Source organism: Phodopus roborovskii, unplaced genomic scaffold (assembly GCF_943737965.1).
Source record: "Phodopus roborovskii unplaced genomic scaffold, PHOROB, whole genome shotgun sequence".
Classification (NCBI taxonomy): domain Eukaryota; kingdom Metazoa; phylum Chordata; class Mammalia; order Rodentia; family Cricetidae; genus Phodopus; species Phodopus roborovskii.
The window spans coordinates 49226446-49246093 of NW_026126517.1; the positions used below are offsets into that span (position 1 = coordinate 49226446).

General features: G+C 39.6%; 1 protein-coding gene across 1 annotated transcript in view; it reads right to left on the reverse strand.

The window, feature by feature from the left end:
- Positions 1–245: 245 nt before the first annotated feature.
- The window catches only part of Unc13c (unc-13 homolog C), a 400087-nt gene continuing 380684 nt past the window's right edge, over positions 246–19648 (reverse strand). Inside the window, exons 29-31 of the mRNA XM_051197944.1 lie at positions 3843–3935; positions 2756–2915; positions 246–679 (exon numbers count right to left, since the gene is read on the reverse strand). Of these exons, the coding sequence (XP_051053901.1) occupies positions 394–679; positions 2756–2915; positions 3843–3935 (539 nt within the window). The 3' untranslated portion in view covers positions 246–393. The remainder of the gene's footprint in view (positions 680–2755; positions 2916–3842; positions 3936–19648) is intronic.

Here is a 19648-nt window from a genome sequence, read left to right on the forward strand (position 1 = left end):
CTACAATAAGGTAAGGTTAAACAAAACAGAAGTGTAGTCATACATACTTTCTGGTAGGTCACTCTAAATAGATCTAACAAGGACAACCAATGGACAAACTCAAGACTTTTTTAAGTTTACTTCATAGAAGAGAAATCAGTAATGAGAACATGGTAAAACATTGTAAAAGATAATATTTCACTTTACATCATAATTTGGCACTTCATGGAACATTTATTTCTCAAAGACCAGAATTGGTATAAAAGTTTCACATATCTGTAGACATTATGGTTGATTAGTGGCAAACATCAAAACTCAGTGGATTTAAACATTCCCATGTATTTTCACATGCATGTAAGGGTCAAAGAATGGGAGTTATGAATGCTCAAAGACAGCATTTTGAAGTATTTGTTATCAGGCACTCTCTTCAATAGACCTTGTTTCAGATTTAAGTCTCACAAACTCTTTAGCGACGTCATCACTGGTCCTCTGAGAGAGTATTCTAAGGATGGTCAAGCCAGTTTCATCCATAGACAGATTTTTCAGAAGAGGATACCATGCCCCATAGCTCCCTTTCTCTGCTATGTTCTGTAACCGAATGACTGTCATCCCAATTATTCGATCTTCCCGGGCGAAGCAGTAATCCTTAACTGAGAGGTGAAGTTCATAGGCTCCTGGGCGGTTTTCATTACCAAGAATGCTGTACAAAAGAACACAATGAGCCAACTTTTACTCATGGTGCTTGAAATTCTGTCAAATATATGTCCTGAGATGCCTGTACCTGCTTACTTCACTGATGGTGAGTATATCAAATAGGGATGGGAAGTAAAATATATTTTGTTTAGTAGATATATAGAAACTCTGGACTGATAACGGTAATAGGGAAAATATCTGCGCTACTGCCTTTTCTCAGAATGGGCTATGAAACATCATTCCCAAGATGCTAAAATTGGTGCAAATCTCTAGAGTACACCTGAAATCAGCATGCTGTGTTGAATGGCATGTTAGGGAGGTGAGTAATGAGGTTCAGGGAATTATGCAGTCAGATGTTTGTTTACAGGCGACACAGGCTGCTAAACTGGGTATTTATTTAGAGGCAATCTGAAATAAAATGAAACAGGCAATAATCCTGTACCCTGACAGGTAAGCATCAAAGGGCAAATCAAGACAGGCGTGGCTTTATGTATTAAAATGCTGGCTTTTCCAAGAACATTGGTTATGGCATCTCAAGATGTCACAGTTGAATCTTTGCCTAAGTTAGATCAAGGTTCTTGTGTGATTTGAAATGGAAGACTATAGTCTTGTGAGCTAGTTTGTTAGGTTATTAGGATTCTTGATACACATGGCAGGAGACAGGGGCTCACTATATACCTTTGGTTGGCTGGTAACTTACTACAGAGACTAAGTTGGTCCTGAACCACAGATCAACCTGCCTGTGCATGCTGGAATTGAAGGTGCTGCCTACCCACAGGAAAGTGAGCAGGTCAAAGGGTATGTTTTGTTGTATGGAAATCTCTTGCTGTCCTGTCTTCCTTATGTACCCTAGGTCAGCTCATTTAGACTTACAGGAAAGTCATCGGAATTCTATAGTTGCTGCAGCCTCCTAACATGCCAAGGCCTAGCCAAACAAATAGATTAAAACAAAACGTCTTACTGTCATTTTCACCATCTCAGTCAGTCATCTGCCTAAGAGGTCAGGCCTCAAACCAGCTCTTGTAGTCATCTATCTTCTCACCGGGGAATCTGTTCCACCCTTCACTTCACAATGGAATGCTGCCCCATGGCACTGCAATGCTAGAATTTTCCATGTTCCAGTGGATTTCAAACAACAAGTCCTTCCATAAGGACATCAGAAAGGTAAGGGTGCATCAGTTTTTGCTACATTGATTTTCAGCTGTGTCTTCTTTGAGTAGGCAGTTTCCCTCCATGGAAGATCACTGCTTCTCATAAGGGGCTGACAAATTTTTGTGATGGCATCTGTGGCCCATGACTCTACTAACTTTTTCCCTTCCCCAACTTTGGTAATGCCCTTTTTGTGCCTAGCCTTCAGATCTGTGACAATGACCCCGAAAGGGAGTGGCACTAATAGGAGGCATGGCCTTGTTGAAGAACGTGTGTCACTGTGAAGGTGGGCTTTGAGGTCTCATTATGCTCAAGCCACACCATGGTGATTGATAATGGACTAAATGTCTGAAAATGTAAGCCACCCAATTAAATGCTTTTTTAAAAATGAGAGTTGCTGTGCTCATTCACGCAATAGAAACTCTAAGATCCCTAACAGTCCTGTACTGACATGTAAGTAGGCTTCAAATTGTCATACAGGGTTGCATTTAACATTAGTCCAAATGGAAATTCTTCAACCACATTGATAATGTTCTATTTCTTTCCATGTTGCTGCTATCATCTGGATAGTAGCTATTTTATCTCTTGCTTAAAGACATACATATGGAGTTCACCCCTTCATTTGGAAAACTCTCTAGGCCTCCCTCAAGAAGTGATAATTGTACATCCCTTGTGGGTGTCACCATTAGTCCCACCTCTTTTCCATTCTGTAACCATACTAACTTAGCTCCTGTCTTGATGACTATGACAGCAAAGGCCCGCTACTACCCGTCTCTGGTATCTGTAACACTGCCTGATGGACAACTGCTGAGTAAAGGGATCAAAGTCTAGCTTGCTTTTTTAACTTTCCACCCAGATCCTTTGAGTAGGTTTTAGAGGCAAACTAGCATCCAGTTAAATGAATGGTATGAATGGTATTTTGTTTCTGACTTACAACTGGAAGGTTTCATTGTACTTCGGTGACCATGTGTTGCTCTTTGTTTTTGTCCCTTGTTTTCTCTTCTTGTCTCCCAGGCTGGGTCCCAGCAAGCAAACTTCCACAAAGGGGCGGAACATGGCCGTGGTCTGCCAGTTTAGGTCGTTGATAGCAATCACTGAAAAGCAGAAGCCAAGTTTTAGCAAACTATTCCTGGGAATCTAGCTCCCTCCACTTGGCGTGAACTTGTATTTGAGTGTTCCCTGATTGCACCTGCAATGCAGTGAAATACTCAATGCCTGGGAATGCCCTGTTAATAGATAGCTCAATTTGACATTCATATGAATGAACTTTATAACAAAAGGTTAAAAACCCTGGTGATTTTTCATATTAGAGAGGCTCCACCATGCAATGCTTAGAAAATAGATTAACTATGTCAGTGCAGTGCACATACTTAACAGTTAAACAAAAATTAGTTCATTAGTTCATTGTGTATTATAAGTATTCTTACAATTAAAACTTCATCATGGTCATATAATTCATTTATCTTTCCCAGTTGCCAATTCCATCATATACTAAGTGCTATGGCTGTATCTTAATTCAGAACTCAAACAATTCTATGTAAATAAATATGTTGTATGTTCTGGTTTGGTATCTATTTGCTCATTTTTAAAACACACTGAAGGATAGTGGCCCTTGACCCTATATATAAGCATGATTACTTCTTCAATTTCTCTACATGTACTTGTCATACAATTAGTTCTGAGCCACAGAAGTTTAGGAATGTGGTACACTTAAAACATACACTGGAAGACTATGGTTCTGACCAAAAGACAAGAATGTTCACTAAAATGTAAGCTATTAAATGAAACCTTTTAGTTGGAAAGCGGGGTCCATTTAAGTTAAAAACACATAATAAGAGTGGTAAGGAAATATTAGTCAGTTACTAATGTATCAAGTCTTTAAAATTTCTTCAGAAAAAAATTTTAAAACAGCTAATGTCCTACAGTAGTTTTCATTTAAAATATATACAAGTGATAGTTTTCATAGGATTGCTGTAGATGTTAAAGATTAATGGGTTGCTGTGTCTGAACCCCAAATATACCTTTTACAGTGACTTTATGTTCTCCAGTCCCTGGGGTGGTGGTGACATCCACATGGACAGATATCTGGCCCACAGAATCTTTGGAGGAACGACCTGCCAACAGAAGAAGTATACAGGTTAGAATATTCAGATTACTTTCCTGTGGACTTTTATTTTCCTTTACCTTAAGTATAAAATGGTTATTTCTATCAAAATCACATGCTGGACAATGTTGAGAGGTTATAATGCTGCTGTAGGACAGGGGTAGAGCTAGCCAAAGCCCGGTCAGTGCAAATACTAAATACCTTATGATGGGAGATGTCATTCTGTATATGTTTCTCATACTGGTTAATGTCAAGCACTGTTGGCCAATAGGACAGGAAGATAGGAGGGACTAGGAAACAAGGAGGAAAGAGGAAGGAGTAAGAAAGGGAGCCAAGATGGAGAGTCTGGAGAGAGCAGTACGCGGCAGCCGGCTCCATGTAAGAAGACCATACTCCTTACAGATGGCGCCCACGTGGCTAGTAAAAACTTCTACTTAAAATTTAACAAAAGCTTAAAAAAGGGTTTTAAAAACAAAAGAACAGAGACAAGCAAGGTTTCTTGGTAACAGCATTTTTCTGGGTTGCACTCTGTTTTGTGTGAGACAAGCAAATATTTCCGCGGCTCCTTTAAGGGAAGATTCCTGACTCACCATAAGCAGCAAAAAACCCACATGGCTTTAAAAAAACACTGCTAACAATTTATTGGTGTGTATGAGAGATGGCGATGGCAGTGACCACATCTCCAAGCCGGCAACCTGCTGCTTGCTGCTGTAGACTAAGGCAGTGACCACAGCTCTCATTGCTGGCGGTAAAATAGCCGCTGCCATCTTTGGTATACCAGGCAGGAGCAACTATGACTTTCATTTCAGCAATGTTGTTGTTTACCAGATAAAAGACTCGTGGCCAGAAAAAGATAATATGAATCTGTCTTACTGTAAATCTTTTAAGAAAAACCTCTAAAAGTTTACAGTGTGTTTTAAAAAAACACATAGGCTTGGGAGAGAATAAAAAAATGGTTTAAAAAAGAGAACAGCTGGGTGTGGTGGCACACGCCTTTAATCCCAGCACTTGGGAGACAGAGGCAAGCAGATCTCTGTGATTTGCAAAGTAAACCTGGTATGCAGAATGAGTTCCAGGACAGATAAGAGTTACACAGAAAAACCCTGTCTCAAAAAATAGAAAAGAAACAGAATAATAAAAAAGCCACAGATGGAGAGAATCTGGATACTGTATGGTATTATATTGTCTTTGTATTTAGACTGCTGAGAAAATAACAACTGATAAAGAAAATGCTGCTGGATTAATTCAATTTATATATTTTAAAAATGCTTTGACTCCAACATTTAAGTCTAAGGACAAGTACTGGGGAAAAGGATTTCTATTTTTGTTTCCACAGAAAATAAAAAGCTGTGGATTCCTTGCAGACTAATGTGGTTTGATCAAGCCAGGCACCCTGAAACAGAGTCACTGGTGATCCAACATTCAAAACAGCTTGGACAAAGCAGCCTCACAGACTACAACCAGGATTTCTGTGTCTTCTTAGGATTTCCCCCACGACAGCGCCCCTTACCAGCAGGAAGTAGTTTGGAAAGAACGACGCCCAAATTCCCAAATATTGTCTATAAATGTTTGTTTTCATTTAAATGGGCTTGGTTATAAATGGTTAATGATCACAGTCAATTCTTTTTAAAGGTAAAAAGGGGATTATGGTATAGATATGGTTACTTTGTTTTGGAATGGATTTTCATTTCTTAATACAATTTAAGGTCAATTTTGTGATATGTATATTTCTCCTCTTGTTTATTATTTAGAAATGTAATGTATAATTCAATACAGATTATAGATAGTACCTATGATAGTCAGATCTTATAGTTAAGTTAGTTAATATTTCTAGATATTATAGATAGTACCTATGATAGTCAGATCTTATAGTTAAGTTAGTTAATATTTCTAGATATACAGATAAATAGGCATTCTTCAAACCTTTCAAATTTAAAATGGTTTAGTGTTTTTCTTGACAGTGAGACATAAATGCTCCTGGCAACACAACCTGAGTCAGAAAGGAAGATGAAGATGGACATCGAAGAAATGTGTTATGAAGTTTGCCTCCAATATAACAAGACTAGCCATTTGGACAAGATACTGCTCTTGTCTGGACTGTTTGACTTTATGCTGTATTAACTGGACATGCAGGACCCACAGAAAAGTGACTGCTGATTCAAGATGGACATTGCTACAGAGTTCCTGCTTCATGGAAGAGTCTGCCAGACAGTCTGCAGGACACAGAGAAAAATGACGGACAAGCTGCCAATAAAAGACAGTTTAAAGTTTCCTGCTTTGCTGAAGAGTCTGCCAGACACACCATGGCCTATGGGCTGAAGATGGAAGATTAAAAAAGAACTTCAGGTGACCAGGCAGTGAGTTGTCTCTGTCATTTCTAGAGTTTATATATTATCCTTCTTTTGTGGTCTTTGAAGGAGTTGAAGACAGTTATAGTTTTACTTAGTTAGGTTTAAAGATAAGTTACATATAGGACTTTAGATTCACAAATATAGGATAGATGATAGAATATTGTTAACTGATTCTTATTTCATAACTGTTGTGTGATATATTTTGCTATGTTAAGGTTAAAACCCTTCTTTTTATTTAGACAGAAAAGAGGAGATGATGGGAGATGCCATTCGGTATATATTTCTCATACTGGTTGATGAATAAAGCACTGTTGGCCAATAGGAAAGGAAGATAGGAGGGACTAGGAGACAAGGAGGAAAGAGGAAGTAGTAAGAAAGGGAGCCAAGATGTAGAGTCTGGAGAGAGCGGCAGCCGGCTCCGGGTAAGAAGACCACGTGGAAAATACATAGATTAACACAAATGGGTTAATACTTAAGACAGAGCTAGCTGATAAGAAAGTAGTAATTGGCCAACAGTATAATATCAAATACAGAGTCTCTGTGTGTTATTTGGGGCTGTCGCGGCAGCGGGAGGAAAAAACTGTACTCCTTACAACCTTAAACTCAGTGGAAATTAGCCAGATGCCTAATTCCTACCATAGGGAAATGTTCAGCTCCCCATCTCTGCATTGTTGCTTTATACTCTCTTGTTAAGGAATCTAGACACACCAGAGCCCTGGGAAATAAAAGACAACCCTGCATGCTCTCCAGCCCCCATGAAGGTCAGCATAGGAGCTGAGAATTAATACTGGGAAGATGGCTGTGTTACCAAAGATCTACAGATTCCAAAGACAGTGGGTGTGCCTTTAATACCAGCACTTGGGAGGCAGAGACAGGTGGATCTCTATGAGTTTGAGGTCAGCCAGGGCTATATACAAGGAGACCTTGTGTCAAAAAATAGAATCCAATGACACTCTTTACATAACTAGAAAACATCTCAAAATAAATGTGGAAAAACCATATAATCAACATAATCCTAAGTAGAAAGAATGTTGCTAGAGGTACCATGATAGCTGACTACAAACTGTGTTATAGAGTCAAAGGAAATATGGTACTAGCATAGAAAAAGCACACCAGAGATGAAGAAATTCGTTCGGGAAACAGATGGCAAACTAGAATAGGAGTGAACTTAGACCTACTTGTGTTACTTGCATGAAAATCAACTGGAAAGGTATCAAAGATCAAAGACCCAAATTTAAAACCTGAAATGCTGACTCTGCTGGAGACAAACAGGCAAGGACTCTCTGTGCAGGATTCCTGTTGCTCAGCATACAAACCCCCAGAATTAACATACGAGACCATATGAAAGTATAATGTTGCTGCACAGGGCTGGAGAGATGGCTCAGTGGTAAAGAGCACTGGCTGCTCTTCCAGAGATCCTGAGTTCAGTTCCCAGCAACCACATGGTGGCTCACAACCATATACTAGGAGATCTGGTGCCCTCTTCTGATGTACAGGCATATATATATATATATATATATATATATATATATATAACACTATACATAAGTAAATAAATACATCAATATTTTTAAAAAGTTGCTGCACAGCAAGGGAAGCCATTTTGGCCAACTGTACCTAAGACAGGTATCTAGATTACATAAAAGAATTCAAATGGTTGATAAATGGGAGTGGGCTAAAGAGTTTTCAAAAGAGGAAATAGAAAAAGGTCAATACTTTAAAATGCAAACAAACAAAAGCCAGCATCTTTGACATTCCGTATCATCCCAGTGACAATGACTATGATCGGGAAGACAAATAACAACAGATGTTGGAGGGGCTGTGGGGAAACTTGTCCAGTGCTGGTGAGAGGGCAAAGTAGTGCAACCAATGCAGAAATCAGCATGGAAATTCTTCAGAAATTAAAAACACTCCTACCACATGATCAGCTAGCTATATACCTCTCCTGGGCATAAACCAAAGGCGTCCATACTCTACCACAGAGACAGTTGCATGTCTCTGCCTATTGCTGCACTATTCACAACAGCCAGGGCACGGCATCAGCTTAGCTGTCTGTCAAGAGAAGGATGGATAGCGAGAATGTGGCACAAATACACAGGAGAATTTTCCTAATCAAGAAGAGTGAACTTTTCAGGAAAATGATGGACCTGAGAAGTTTTCTCACCAAGCAAGTGAGGTGACCCTGTCTCCAAGACAAAAGATTGCACGCTCATATATGTGGATTCTAAACTTAAACTTAAATGTTTGTATTTAAATGAATAAGGTGGGGGATCACAAGATGAGAATAAAATGTTGAGGGGACAGGAAGAGGTCACAGGTGACATGAATGTAGAAAGGAAGTGAGTTAATGTGTGGGGTGGAGGGAGGGAGGGAAAGGTGAAGGAGGAAAAAAAACACCCAAATTTTATCTGAAAAGGGACATAATGAAACCCAATATTTTGCAAGCTGATAACCCTAAAATGGTGGGCATTTGTAGTAATCTCTAACTGTTGCCATGGGGATTTAAAAGCTTCACTTCTGTCATTTGTCATCTACCATATATTAGTTTATACAGTTTAATTTCCATGAGTAGAGCTGTGTGACATGTTGCTTTGTAATCTTTTCATGATGTATATACAGTGAGCCAGAGTCTTATTGTATAAAATGAATTCCTAGAGCTTCAAACTGAAGCCAAGGGGGTCTGAAGGGCTAAGAGTTTCTAGCTAGTGAATAATCAGATTAGGATACAAAGAGAAGACTGTTCACCACCAGAACTTCCCTCCCAGAGTCACCATTTTAGTCTGGTTTTGGCATTGAGAAGGAGAGCTTTGAATCACGTGAATAAATTTACAAGGGAGGAGGAGGAAGCCCTCTCTTCCTCAATGGTTTCTAATAGCAACAACAACTAAGACAGTAAGGACATAGACTGTGACATTAGGGAGTATGGGGTACACAGCTGGGCTTGCATGATCTAAGGATAGTTCTTGGAAATGTAATTTCATATCATCTGTAAACTGATATGCTAGGGTTTTCCTGTGCAGGATGGATAACTCTCCCACTTTATTCTTGAGTTTGCCTATGTAGGACTGACCCTCCCATACACAAATAACTATAGATATTTCTCTTTTAACAACACAAGTCTTTGGAATACTGATGACATTTTAAAATAGTTTTATGTATAGTATTGTTTTGCCTCTGTGTATGTACATACACCACATGGCACAATTCCTGCAGAATCCAGAAGAAGGCATCAGATCTCCTAAAACTGGAGTTTCAGATGGGTGATTGCAAACTATCATGTATGTGCTGAGATCTGAACCTGGGTCCTCCAGAAAAGCAGCTAGTGCCCCTATAACCACAGAGCCATTTCTCTACCTCTGTAAATATTGTACTTATTGGAAGTCTATTCTTTGGTATTTCTTATTCCATTTAAAAGCAGACAAATCTTCAGTTATAAATTGCACCATGAGGACCAGAAAATTTTAGTGATGAGATTTTTTTAAATGGAATATTTCCAATTAATCTTTTGAGACTTGTAAATAAATATACAAGCATACCTCTGTCATAATAACCTAATGCAATAAAGAAGACACTTAACTTTCTTACTGATCACTTTGGCCAGATGAATTGGCTTTACTTCTACAGCTGTACATGATAATGTTAAAAGCACATGCATTACTTATTCTCCACTGGGCTCCAAATTCTTCATCTACCCTTTCCTCTTTGCTTCAAGAGGCTTATATCTGTCTACACCATCAGTCATAGGCCCTACACTTCAATGTCTAGATGAATTTGGCCACTGGAGAATCCTGGCAAGAAAAAGGATGTGGCAGGTCATGCAGGTGTTTTCTGTAAGTTCTGTCCTGTGAGGTCCCCTTTGATGGCTAGATCTTGCAACAAAAATTTTCCACAAGCAGCCCATTTTAGGTGTCAGTCTCTCCTGTAGCTTTTAACCTTTACCTTTCCTGTGTAGCTTTTGCCAAAGGGAGGCTAGCATACTGACCCTTCTGGCTGTATTGTATCCTGCCTGTGTCTTTTTATACAGTTCCTATTAAATTCTTTCCAGTCCATCTTAACTCTATAACTCACAGGAACGGCCAGTTTAACATCAGTATACTCCCAGCTGTTAACAGACAATTTTTTGTGTGTGAATAAACATGTTCCTTTGGTGAAGAAACATGGGACTTAAGGTATACACACTATTTTGTAGCTGTCATCATTTATATGTGTCATGGGGGGAAGGAGTGTGCCTAGGGAAGCTTCTGAAGGTTGATTTAAAATTCTAGCTGTAGGGGATCTATACTCTATCAATCAATCAATCTATCTATCTATATCTATCATTTTATCATTACACACACACACACACACACACACACACACGATAAAAATGGCTCTGAAAAGCTTAGTTATCCTATCTTTAAATACTTTAAGATTGAAAAACTCCCTGCAATCATGTGTGGAAGCCCAGGAAACCAGGTGATCCAGTTTGGTTTAGGCATAGAGCTGAGGTTAGATATTGAAAAAGTTCCTGTGTATTGGCAGAGTCAGTTGTATATCATCTTATTTTTAGGTCAGGACTCTTACTATAGATAAATAGCTTGATTCTCCAAAAGGCTTTCTAAATACTAAACAAAAGGACAGACTTCCAAAACAAAAATTACATCTGCCGTCCCAAAACAATAAAACAGGATCTGGAAGGCAGAAGCCAGTGAATTTCAATAATCACTGTTATTTTGTTCACCTGAAAAGTTGGATATCAGGAAAATAAACAAAAAAATCGGAAACCTAACCAGTCAATCTTGATTAGTGCCTGTTTGTATGCAGCCAGCCACAATCTACTTCAACCTACCATGATTGCTAGCAAACTATGGGGGGTGAGAGGCTTAAGCATCACTCCAAATGGTCCTGTGCTTTTTCCTTTCCACCAGGCATGATGGGTAGAGCAGACTCACTGTGAAGGAGCCCCTTAGGATTTCTTTCCTTCTGGCGGTGGGGTGGGGATGACTAGTCCAGGAAAGGGCACTGAGGCTATGAGCTTTGTAACTCCAGCCTCCAAACACTGGTTCTGTCAAGTGACCAATGACAATGGAGAAGTGGGTAAGGATAATTGGGTTAGTTGTCTTCTCGTCTGAGGATGAGAAGAGGAGGAGAAAATGCATGAAGTATGAAAAGGTGCTTTTGAAAAACTGACTTTAGTCACAGGGGAAAGACTTAGAGAAGAATGCCTCCCTTCCCAAAGCTGAATGAAATCTGAAGCCAGAACCAAAGCATAATAAAAACAATTTAGGTGGAAGCCCTGAATTCTAAGAATAAAAAGATTTAAATTTGTTTCAGAAAAATTAATGAAATGCTAGCTACATCAGTATCTGGCTAGTTGAAATGTTAAATTTCATAGACACAGGGTAAAAATGCCTTATACATAATTTAATAAGACTAAGAAGAAAGAGAATCCAATTGTTATTTTTTTCATCTAAAAGAGAAATCTAGAAGGAAATGAAGCAAGGCCTACAGTTATGAAAGAGTTTATGGTCCCAGACTTTTAAATTTAGCCAGTTGCTTCTCATGTACTTATGTATAAATGAAATTTCAACAGCTCAGGAATGTTTTAGTATGATGCCAGAAAAATGACTCTGAGACACATCAATCAAAAAAACCCCAAGACTAGCAACACCCTGTAGTCCAACTGTCATAAACCTTTATTATGTCATTATGTATATGGTGAGACTGTGTGCATGTAAGTAGGTGTTGTAGAATATGTGTTACATTTGTTTAATGATGCAAAGATATGTTGCATTTGCTTTACTCCGTGAAGTTGTGATTTTTTTGTGTGCCTAAAACACCTGATTGGCCTAATAAAGAGCTGAATGGCCAATAGCAAGGCAGGATAAAGAATTGGGGGAGCTGGCAGGCAGAGAGAATGAATAGGAGGAGAAATCTGTGATAAAAGGATTGAAGAACGAGAAAGGAAGGAGTGAGGGTACCAGGAGCCACCCAGTCACACAGCTAGACGTGGGAGAAAGAAAGAAAAGATATGCAGGGTTAGAGAAAGGGAAAAGCCCAGAGGCAAAAGATAGATGGGATAATTTAAGATAAGCTGGCAAGAAACAAGCCAAGCTAAGACCAGGCATTCATAAGTAATAATAAGTCTCCATGTGATTGATTTGGGATCTGGGTGGTGGACCCCCCCCACCCCAAGAGTCAAAAAGTAAAAACAACCAACAAGTAGGAGTGCCAAAGGCACTGGGTTCCCTTCAGCTGAAGTTATGGGCAGTTTGGAACTATTGGCATGGGTGCTGGTAATCAAACTTAGGTCTTCTGCAAGAACAGTTTGAGTTCTTAACCATTGAGCCATCTCTTCAGCTCCAGTGATAACTTTTAAATATAAGGATTGATTGTGCTGTCACTATCAGGTGAATATTATTAGTTCTGTTTCCCTTGCTCAAATTCAGCTTCACATATGTGTGCCTGTTTCTGCACCTGGCATACAGAAGAGGCTTAACAGAGAGTTAGAAGCACAGGGATGATAGGGTGTTGAACAGGAGTACAGGGATGATGGGTAGGTGAAGCAAGGGATGATGGGTAGGTTGAACAGGAGCACAGATGTTAAGGAGGGATAAATTCTTTAATACTATCTATCAAAGGTTTGCTTTCTTGGATTTAATGTTAAGTATTTTGTAACTCAGTCAGAAATTTCCTATAATTAATTCAATGAGTACTAGTCTCTGCCTGACCTCTTCATCAGAGGGAGTCTCTCCTGAAATGTCTTAGCTGTAGGGGCAGCTTTCCACATATGCATACAATTGTGCATTCAAGTTTGTAAAAAGCAATTATTTGGATTAAAGTGTTCTCATAATCTAAGATTTACTCTGTAGCAGCTCCCAGCAATCTTTTAATTATGAATGTCTAGGGAGACAGGTTATGATCATAGCTATTTGCTGAGTTCTAGTTGATACGGTGTCTAGGAGAAAATAAGATACTGGTCATCATGAAGGAAGGAGGCAAAGAGGGTTTTTAAGCTACAGAGGTTGTCTACAAAAACAAAACAAAATAAAAAACAACACACATCGATGAAAACATTGACCTGAGATTGTGATACTATGTGAAGTTTTGTAAAAGGAAAAAATTTACGTAGTGTAAGACATTGCTAAGGCCAGTTTGCTTACAATGGCAGAGATAGCACAGCTAGTCAGCAGCTCAGTCTGTCCACTGCATGCCTGGGGTTTGCATCCAGGCCCTAGCATGTATTAGCTAGATGATTTTGGGGCAAAATCTCTATGCTTCAATTTCCTTAGGTATAAAATAAGAATAATAGGGCCTGCATCCTTTAGTTGTAATACTTACAATTTTATGTAATATGTAGAAAGTATTTTGTAAACATTAAACATTCTTACCATGGCAGTTTCATCCCATGTAGCTATGAACCCTTTGAGCTATAATAATAACTGTTATGACAAAATAGCTCATGTGTGCAATAGTGTCAAGAAAGTTAAGAGGGTAACCAACTGCTTTTTTTAAAATTTGATATTAGGCCATCTTCATTAGAGAAAATGCATGCTTAGTACTACTGAAAAATGTGCCCAACAACTCATGAACCTATTACTACTTTTTTTTTCAAATTGCCATATAATTCATATCATATCTATATACCTATATATTTGTAGAGATTTCAGACCTCATAAGGGAAGTCTCTGTGTAATTGGATTGTGGTTAATGTAGAAAACCACAACTGGCTAGCATGCAGTTTTTTTTTTTTATAATGCTCAGCTACAAATTCAACCGCTTTATCACCTCGCACCCTAAGGCATAGGGACCATCTTGGAAGAGGTCTCTTGGCAGAGAAACTATGAGAGCCAGAAGTTGGGGATGACCAGATGGAAGCAGCGTCTTCTGGACATGCTAGGACCACTGCACCCAGGCCCCCATAGCAGCTTTAGATGCTGTGTAAAATCAAGCTGGTAAACATCTCACAACATGTAGTGGGGGAGGGATTCATGAGCTCCTACACCTAGCTGAGGAGATGTTGACAAATGATGGCTTCTAAAGGAGGAAGTGTAAGTTTCCTCTAAGTGTGTTGTAGTCTTTGGTAGGTCGACCATGCTCTTAGGATGGTCCCAACCTATGGATACATGGGTAACACAGGTTGGTCTTGGTGGGTTATTAAAAATGAAAAAAAAGGAGGACATGAATTGGCAGAGATGTAGGGTAGATCAGAAAGGAATCAGATGAGGAATGAATATGATAAAAATACATTGTATACATGAATGAAATTCCCAAAGAATCAATAAAAATTATCTTAAAAAATAAACGATTACCACTATTGGCCTAGGAATTTCTTTCCTATGAATCTATTTTATATAAATACTTGTCTAAGTGCACAAAGACTTGTGAGGAACATTTTTAATAAAGGTTACAAATTAGACAACATGTGCAGTAAAAAATAAAACAGTGAACATGACAAATTTCTTACTGAATACTATGAATCCATAAAGAGAATCTGTGTATGAGCTATAAGTAATATGTAAACAGAGAAGTCAAACAGCATAGTGGTTTGAACAGCCAAGCAGGTGAGAAGCACAAGGCAGCAGAAATTATACCTCAGTTCCCTGAAGAGAACTCTGCTCTCCCCATCTGTGAGGATATGGACTTTCCTCATGAGACTCTGTCACTTTGACCAAGAGGCCGCCCACCCTGCCACGCATAGCCAGTATGTTCAAATTGCTGACTGCAGCATCAGAGCAAAGTAATTGAGCAGTGGTGAAGGAAAATTGATAGCACACCACGATGGGTGGATGGAGCTGTGTGGATCACGATAATAGATACCCAATGAAGATGGAAAAACAGGACCAACTTCCCTCCTGTCATCAACCCAAAATGCTCATCTGGCTGAATGTTCAAGTCCTATCAGTCAAAAACTATTTAAAAGGATCAAAAAGAATCTAGCCTTTCTGTGGATAATGATGCTAACAAATCCAAAGAGGACCACAGCAGGCGCCAGGTCCCAGGTGTGCAGCAGAGTTATCTTCACACCCAGGACTTTGTTGAAGAGAAACAAAAGGCCAGAAAAGAAGCAGCTAGTGTGGCAAGAGAAGAGTGAAACGGGATACTGTGGTCCCTCTGGGACATAGCCACTCTGCAGGAAGTGGATATCCATGGATCAACACCTCTGTATGTGTTCTGACCTTTATCAGAAGCTGGGCTGATCCAACAGAGACTGGCAAGGACAGAGCATGATGAGATCAAAGAAATGCAAAGAGCAGAATGGGGCTGATTTGGCAAAGGAGAAACAGGAGAGGTGACTCCACTGTGCGGCTGAAGTGGAGAATCTCAAGTGTGCACACCAGGAAAACCCATCCTTCCTGCCCTCCTTTCAGCTGTCAACTTCATTCATTGACCATCATGTGGTACTAAACAAGTGCATGGAATTTGGAATATATAAAAGTGTAGAGGGGAAATAAGCACAATTTTCTTCATCTTATCATCATACGAAACCTATGATTTGATGAGTGTTATGGAAAAAGAAAACACACAAAAGAAACTCCTACTTGAGCTCACTGTCTGTCACCCACAGAGAAGTAGAATAAAACCACATGGAAATAGCTCTGCTAGAAGACACTGATTTTACAATTTCATGGATTTTGCTTTCAATCTTGATTCAACTATGTGGGAGCTGTGGACTCGGCAATCATTTCAGCACGTAGACTTTTTTTTTTTTTTTAACTGATGAGCTGAGATAATCACACTCCCACCATGAGATGAAGACAAGAGGTCACTCTCCCTGTGGTCACTGTCTCAGACATATTAAGGGCTATTAACATTAATGCCCCTTTGTCCTTGTGTTTTGATGTGAGTAGAATGCTCTATAGTTAATTTGTTTCAAAGCACCACTTCATAGAGAAAAATCTATATTATGTTTTGAGAGACATATGTGGGATATATTTTTTTTAATTAAGGTAACCTTTGGATTTGATGAAATTGAAAAAAATTTAATAATTTCTCTACCAGGAGTGCACATTTTCTTCCAAAAATCTTTAAAGCCAGCTGGTAACTGAAGAAAAATAGGTAATTTTTTTTAAAAGGATGGAAGCAGAACACCCCCCCCCAAACTGTCTGACATCATCAGAGAAAAGCAGAAAGAAAAAAGTGGAGATATAACTTCTAAAGACTATATTTTTCACAACTACTATGACTTGCAAATTTCTGAGTTCCGACAGCACTGAGAACTCCCCAGGCAGAGAACATTACAATTATCTTCTCTCTTTCTAAAGAAAATAAAAACAAGCATGCATGGGACAGCAGAGATAAGAATCAATATTCTGGAGATGTCTGTACTCTGACTAAGTCATCATATGTCTTTGTGTCTTATGGCCTAGTCCTTGACTGGGACCTGCTATCTTTCTTCCAATTCATCCCCTTCTGTTTAAACCACCCCACTGTTGCCACTGATAGAGCAGGATTTACTAAGAACTGTGTTATGATTCATCTTTTAAGCAGCTCAAGTGTGGTGTCTAATTGTTAAAGGATTTTTTAAAGAAGGTTTGGGAATTGAGGTCCAATGTACTGTGATCTTTTTCTTTTTTCTTTTGTCCCCTTCCAGCTCCTGCTTGGTCAAACATCATCTCAGTTGATAGGATTCGGCCATTCATTTATTCATTAGGTGTGCATCAAATATTTAGAACCTCTCTTTTAGCTACTAAAAAATGTTTAGGTTAGTAATTCTTGGCCCTCACCATGTATAAGAGGTACCCAAGGTACTTTCAGATGTAAATGTGGATTCATGTAACCCAGTAATCGAATTACTAGGTACAAGCCTGCATACTGTAAAGGTTCTGAAGGTGGCTTGCATATGTAGCCAAGGTTGGGAGGTTCAGTGCAGTCCCTTGGCAGAGTAGCTTCCAAAGAAGACACAAAAGCATTGTGGGAATCTGTAGGAGCAGAGATGATGATGACAGGCAACCAACACCCAGCGAGACCAGTGCAATGAAGAATGGGAAAGGCAGACAGTGAAAGCCTCAGGAGGGGAGGAACAGTCCTGTGGCTGTATGGACAGAGGACCTGGCCCACAGGCTAAACTCCAAAATCCAATGGTCCTTCTGCAGTGGCACTGCCCTCCCCCATGCCCACCTCCCAGATGTCAGTCTCTGAGGCAGAAGGAGATATCCTCTGCCTGGATGATGCGCATCTGTTGGCGGTTTGAAGTTCCTCTCTGAGCCACTACAATCTTCCTACTGATTGCTTATTCCCCAGTTCCACCACCAAGCAGGTGCCACGAATTACATCCTAAGCAGTGAATTCAAACCCTTGGCTAGGAGCAAACACTCAGCCTTCAGAGAAGAATTTATGTGGAGAACAAAGCTGGTTTTGACTTATTTAGGCCTGAGTTCAGTCTGAGGTTCAGTGGTCTGTCAGAATACTGTCTCTGAGTAACTAAAAGGCCCTCGGGACCTTGCTGCCATACTACACTGCCCTGTGCTGGCACTGGGGAGAAGTGTGGAGATGTGAGTGTTACACTGTCTGAACCAACATGCACTTAGGAAGAACTGCCAATATCAAAGACAAAAAGATCAAAGGCAAATCTGCCCTCTCTCTGAAATCAGTATTTAAACAGGACTTACACATCATGCCAATCTATGAAAAAGAAATCCAAGACACCGGGGACTCTTCAGTCCACCAGCCCACATTCTTCAAAAATAAAATACATAGGAGAAACAAGTCAATGGAAAGGACTTAGAAATCAACTTGAAAAGAGATGTAAGAAGAGACCATAGTTCTAGGGATCTTGTGTTAAAGTAGGAACAACAGATCTGTAGAGATCACATGTAAGGCACTGGCTGCCTTTGGAGAGAACATGGAGTCTAGGGCTGGGACACACCATGCAGAGGAACTTCTGGGCAAGAGTAATTCTGTGTTGACCATGGTTTCCTTACCTTTACTTTCCGTGGCTCTGTGTTCTATGTCATATTTTATAATGCTTAAGATGATACTTCAATTTCAAAATAATGTCAAAGTGTTATAAAATTATACTTGTGTTTTATCATATAAAAGCTGAAAATACTTAAGCTTCAGGTAGGTCTGTTGACAGAATAATTTCAAATCAAAACACTGAAATAGTCTACATACTAGATGTGGCCCTATGGCCCTCCCCACACATACTTTATTTTTTTGGAGACAAGGTTTTTTTTTTTTTTTTTTTTTTTTTTTTTTTTTTATGTAGTCCTGGCTGCCTTGAAGCTTATATAGACCAGGCCTTGAACTCTCTTTGATCCTGCTGTCTCTGCCTCCTGGCTACCACACTTGGTTGTGGTGGTCTCTCAAGGGACATCTTTCTGCCTCCATTCTGTGGCAAGTTGGGATCTAGGGTGATAGTTCTGTTATTCCTCTGAAATTCTCTTACTCTCATGCCGCTTCAAGAGCAATCAAATCAATCTCTTGTTCTCACAGAAAACTAGGAAAAATAGAGGATATTAGTCTGGGTCCTGTGCTAATGAGATATTATGGCAACTAAAGTGTTTCAGAAATGTACTTCTCTACTCCAGGCTGGAGCTCCATGGTAACCACCTACAGGTTTGTTTCCCTTAGATGACTCCATGATCCCTGGAGGCCAACGAGGAGCTCATCCCCTCTCAGCTAATTGTTGGAGAAAGAATTGCCTATTGAGTGAGCCAGGCTAAACCAGCAAAGGGAAGAGCTATCGAGCAGAGCAGGAGCAGAGGCTGAGGACTTGGCTGGGGTTGGGGTTTGTGTCACTGAAGTCTGGAGGTAAACCAGGAAGAGACAGAAACCACCTGGGTGGCACTGGATGAGTAGAATACAGAGACCAAACCGTTCTCATTCCTAACAAGTCCTTGTCTTTGCTTGCTTCCATTTCTCAAGTTTAAGGGAAAATGGAACCTTGTGTGAATGTTAGTGGCCGTGGGATAGAACCACATTCCCCCACCTTTCTTTCCATTGTGAATTTCAACATCAACAAAAGCCCTTGATGGAAGCCTTGAAGTCTGAGAACAGATGGAGGAAAAGCTGGTTCTCTGTGCATGGAAACAGAATAGTGAAACCCTTAGCTACATTAAGAAAAGGAAGGGTGACGAATACAATCAGGTAAGGAAAGGGACATGCTACCAGCTGTACATAGATTTTTAGTGTCTGGTTGAAACTGAAAAATGTTCCTTACTTAGACTAAATGCTGAACAAACAGGAACCCTAAACAGACCAATAATAATATTGAAAAGGTAATAGGAAAAAAAAGTTCCTAAAAATCCAGGACCAGATGCACTGCTAAATTCTTTTAAATGTCCAATGAGGAGTCAATACCAATCCTCTTTAAATTATTCTCCCAAGCAGAAGTTGTCTTGGGCAGAGTCCCTGACTCATCTCCATGTTTTATTGATTATCACTTGTG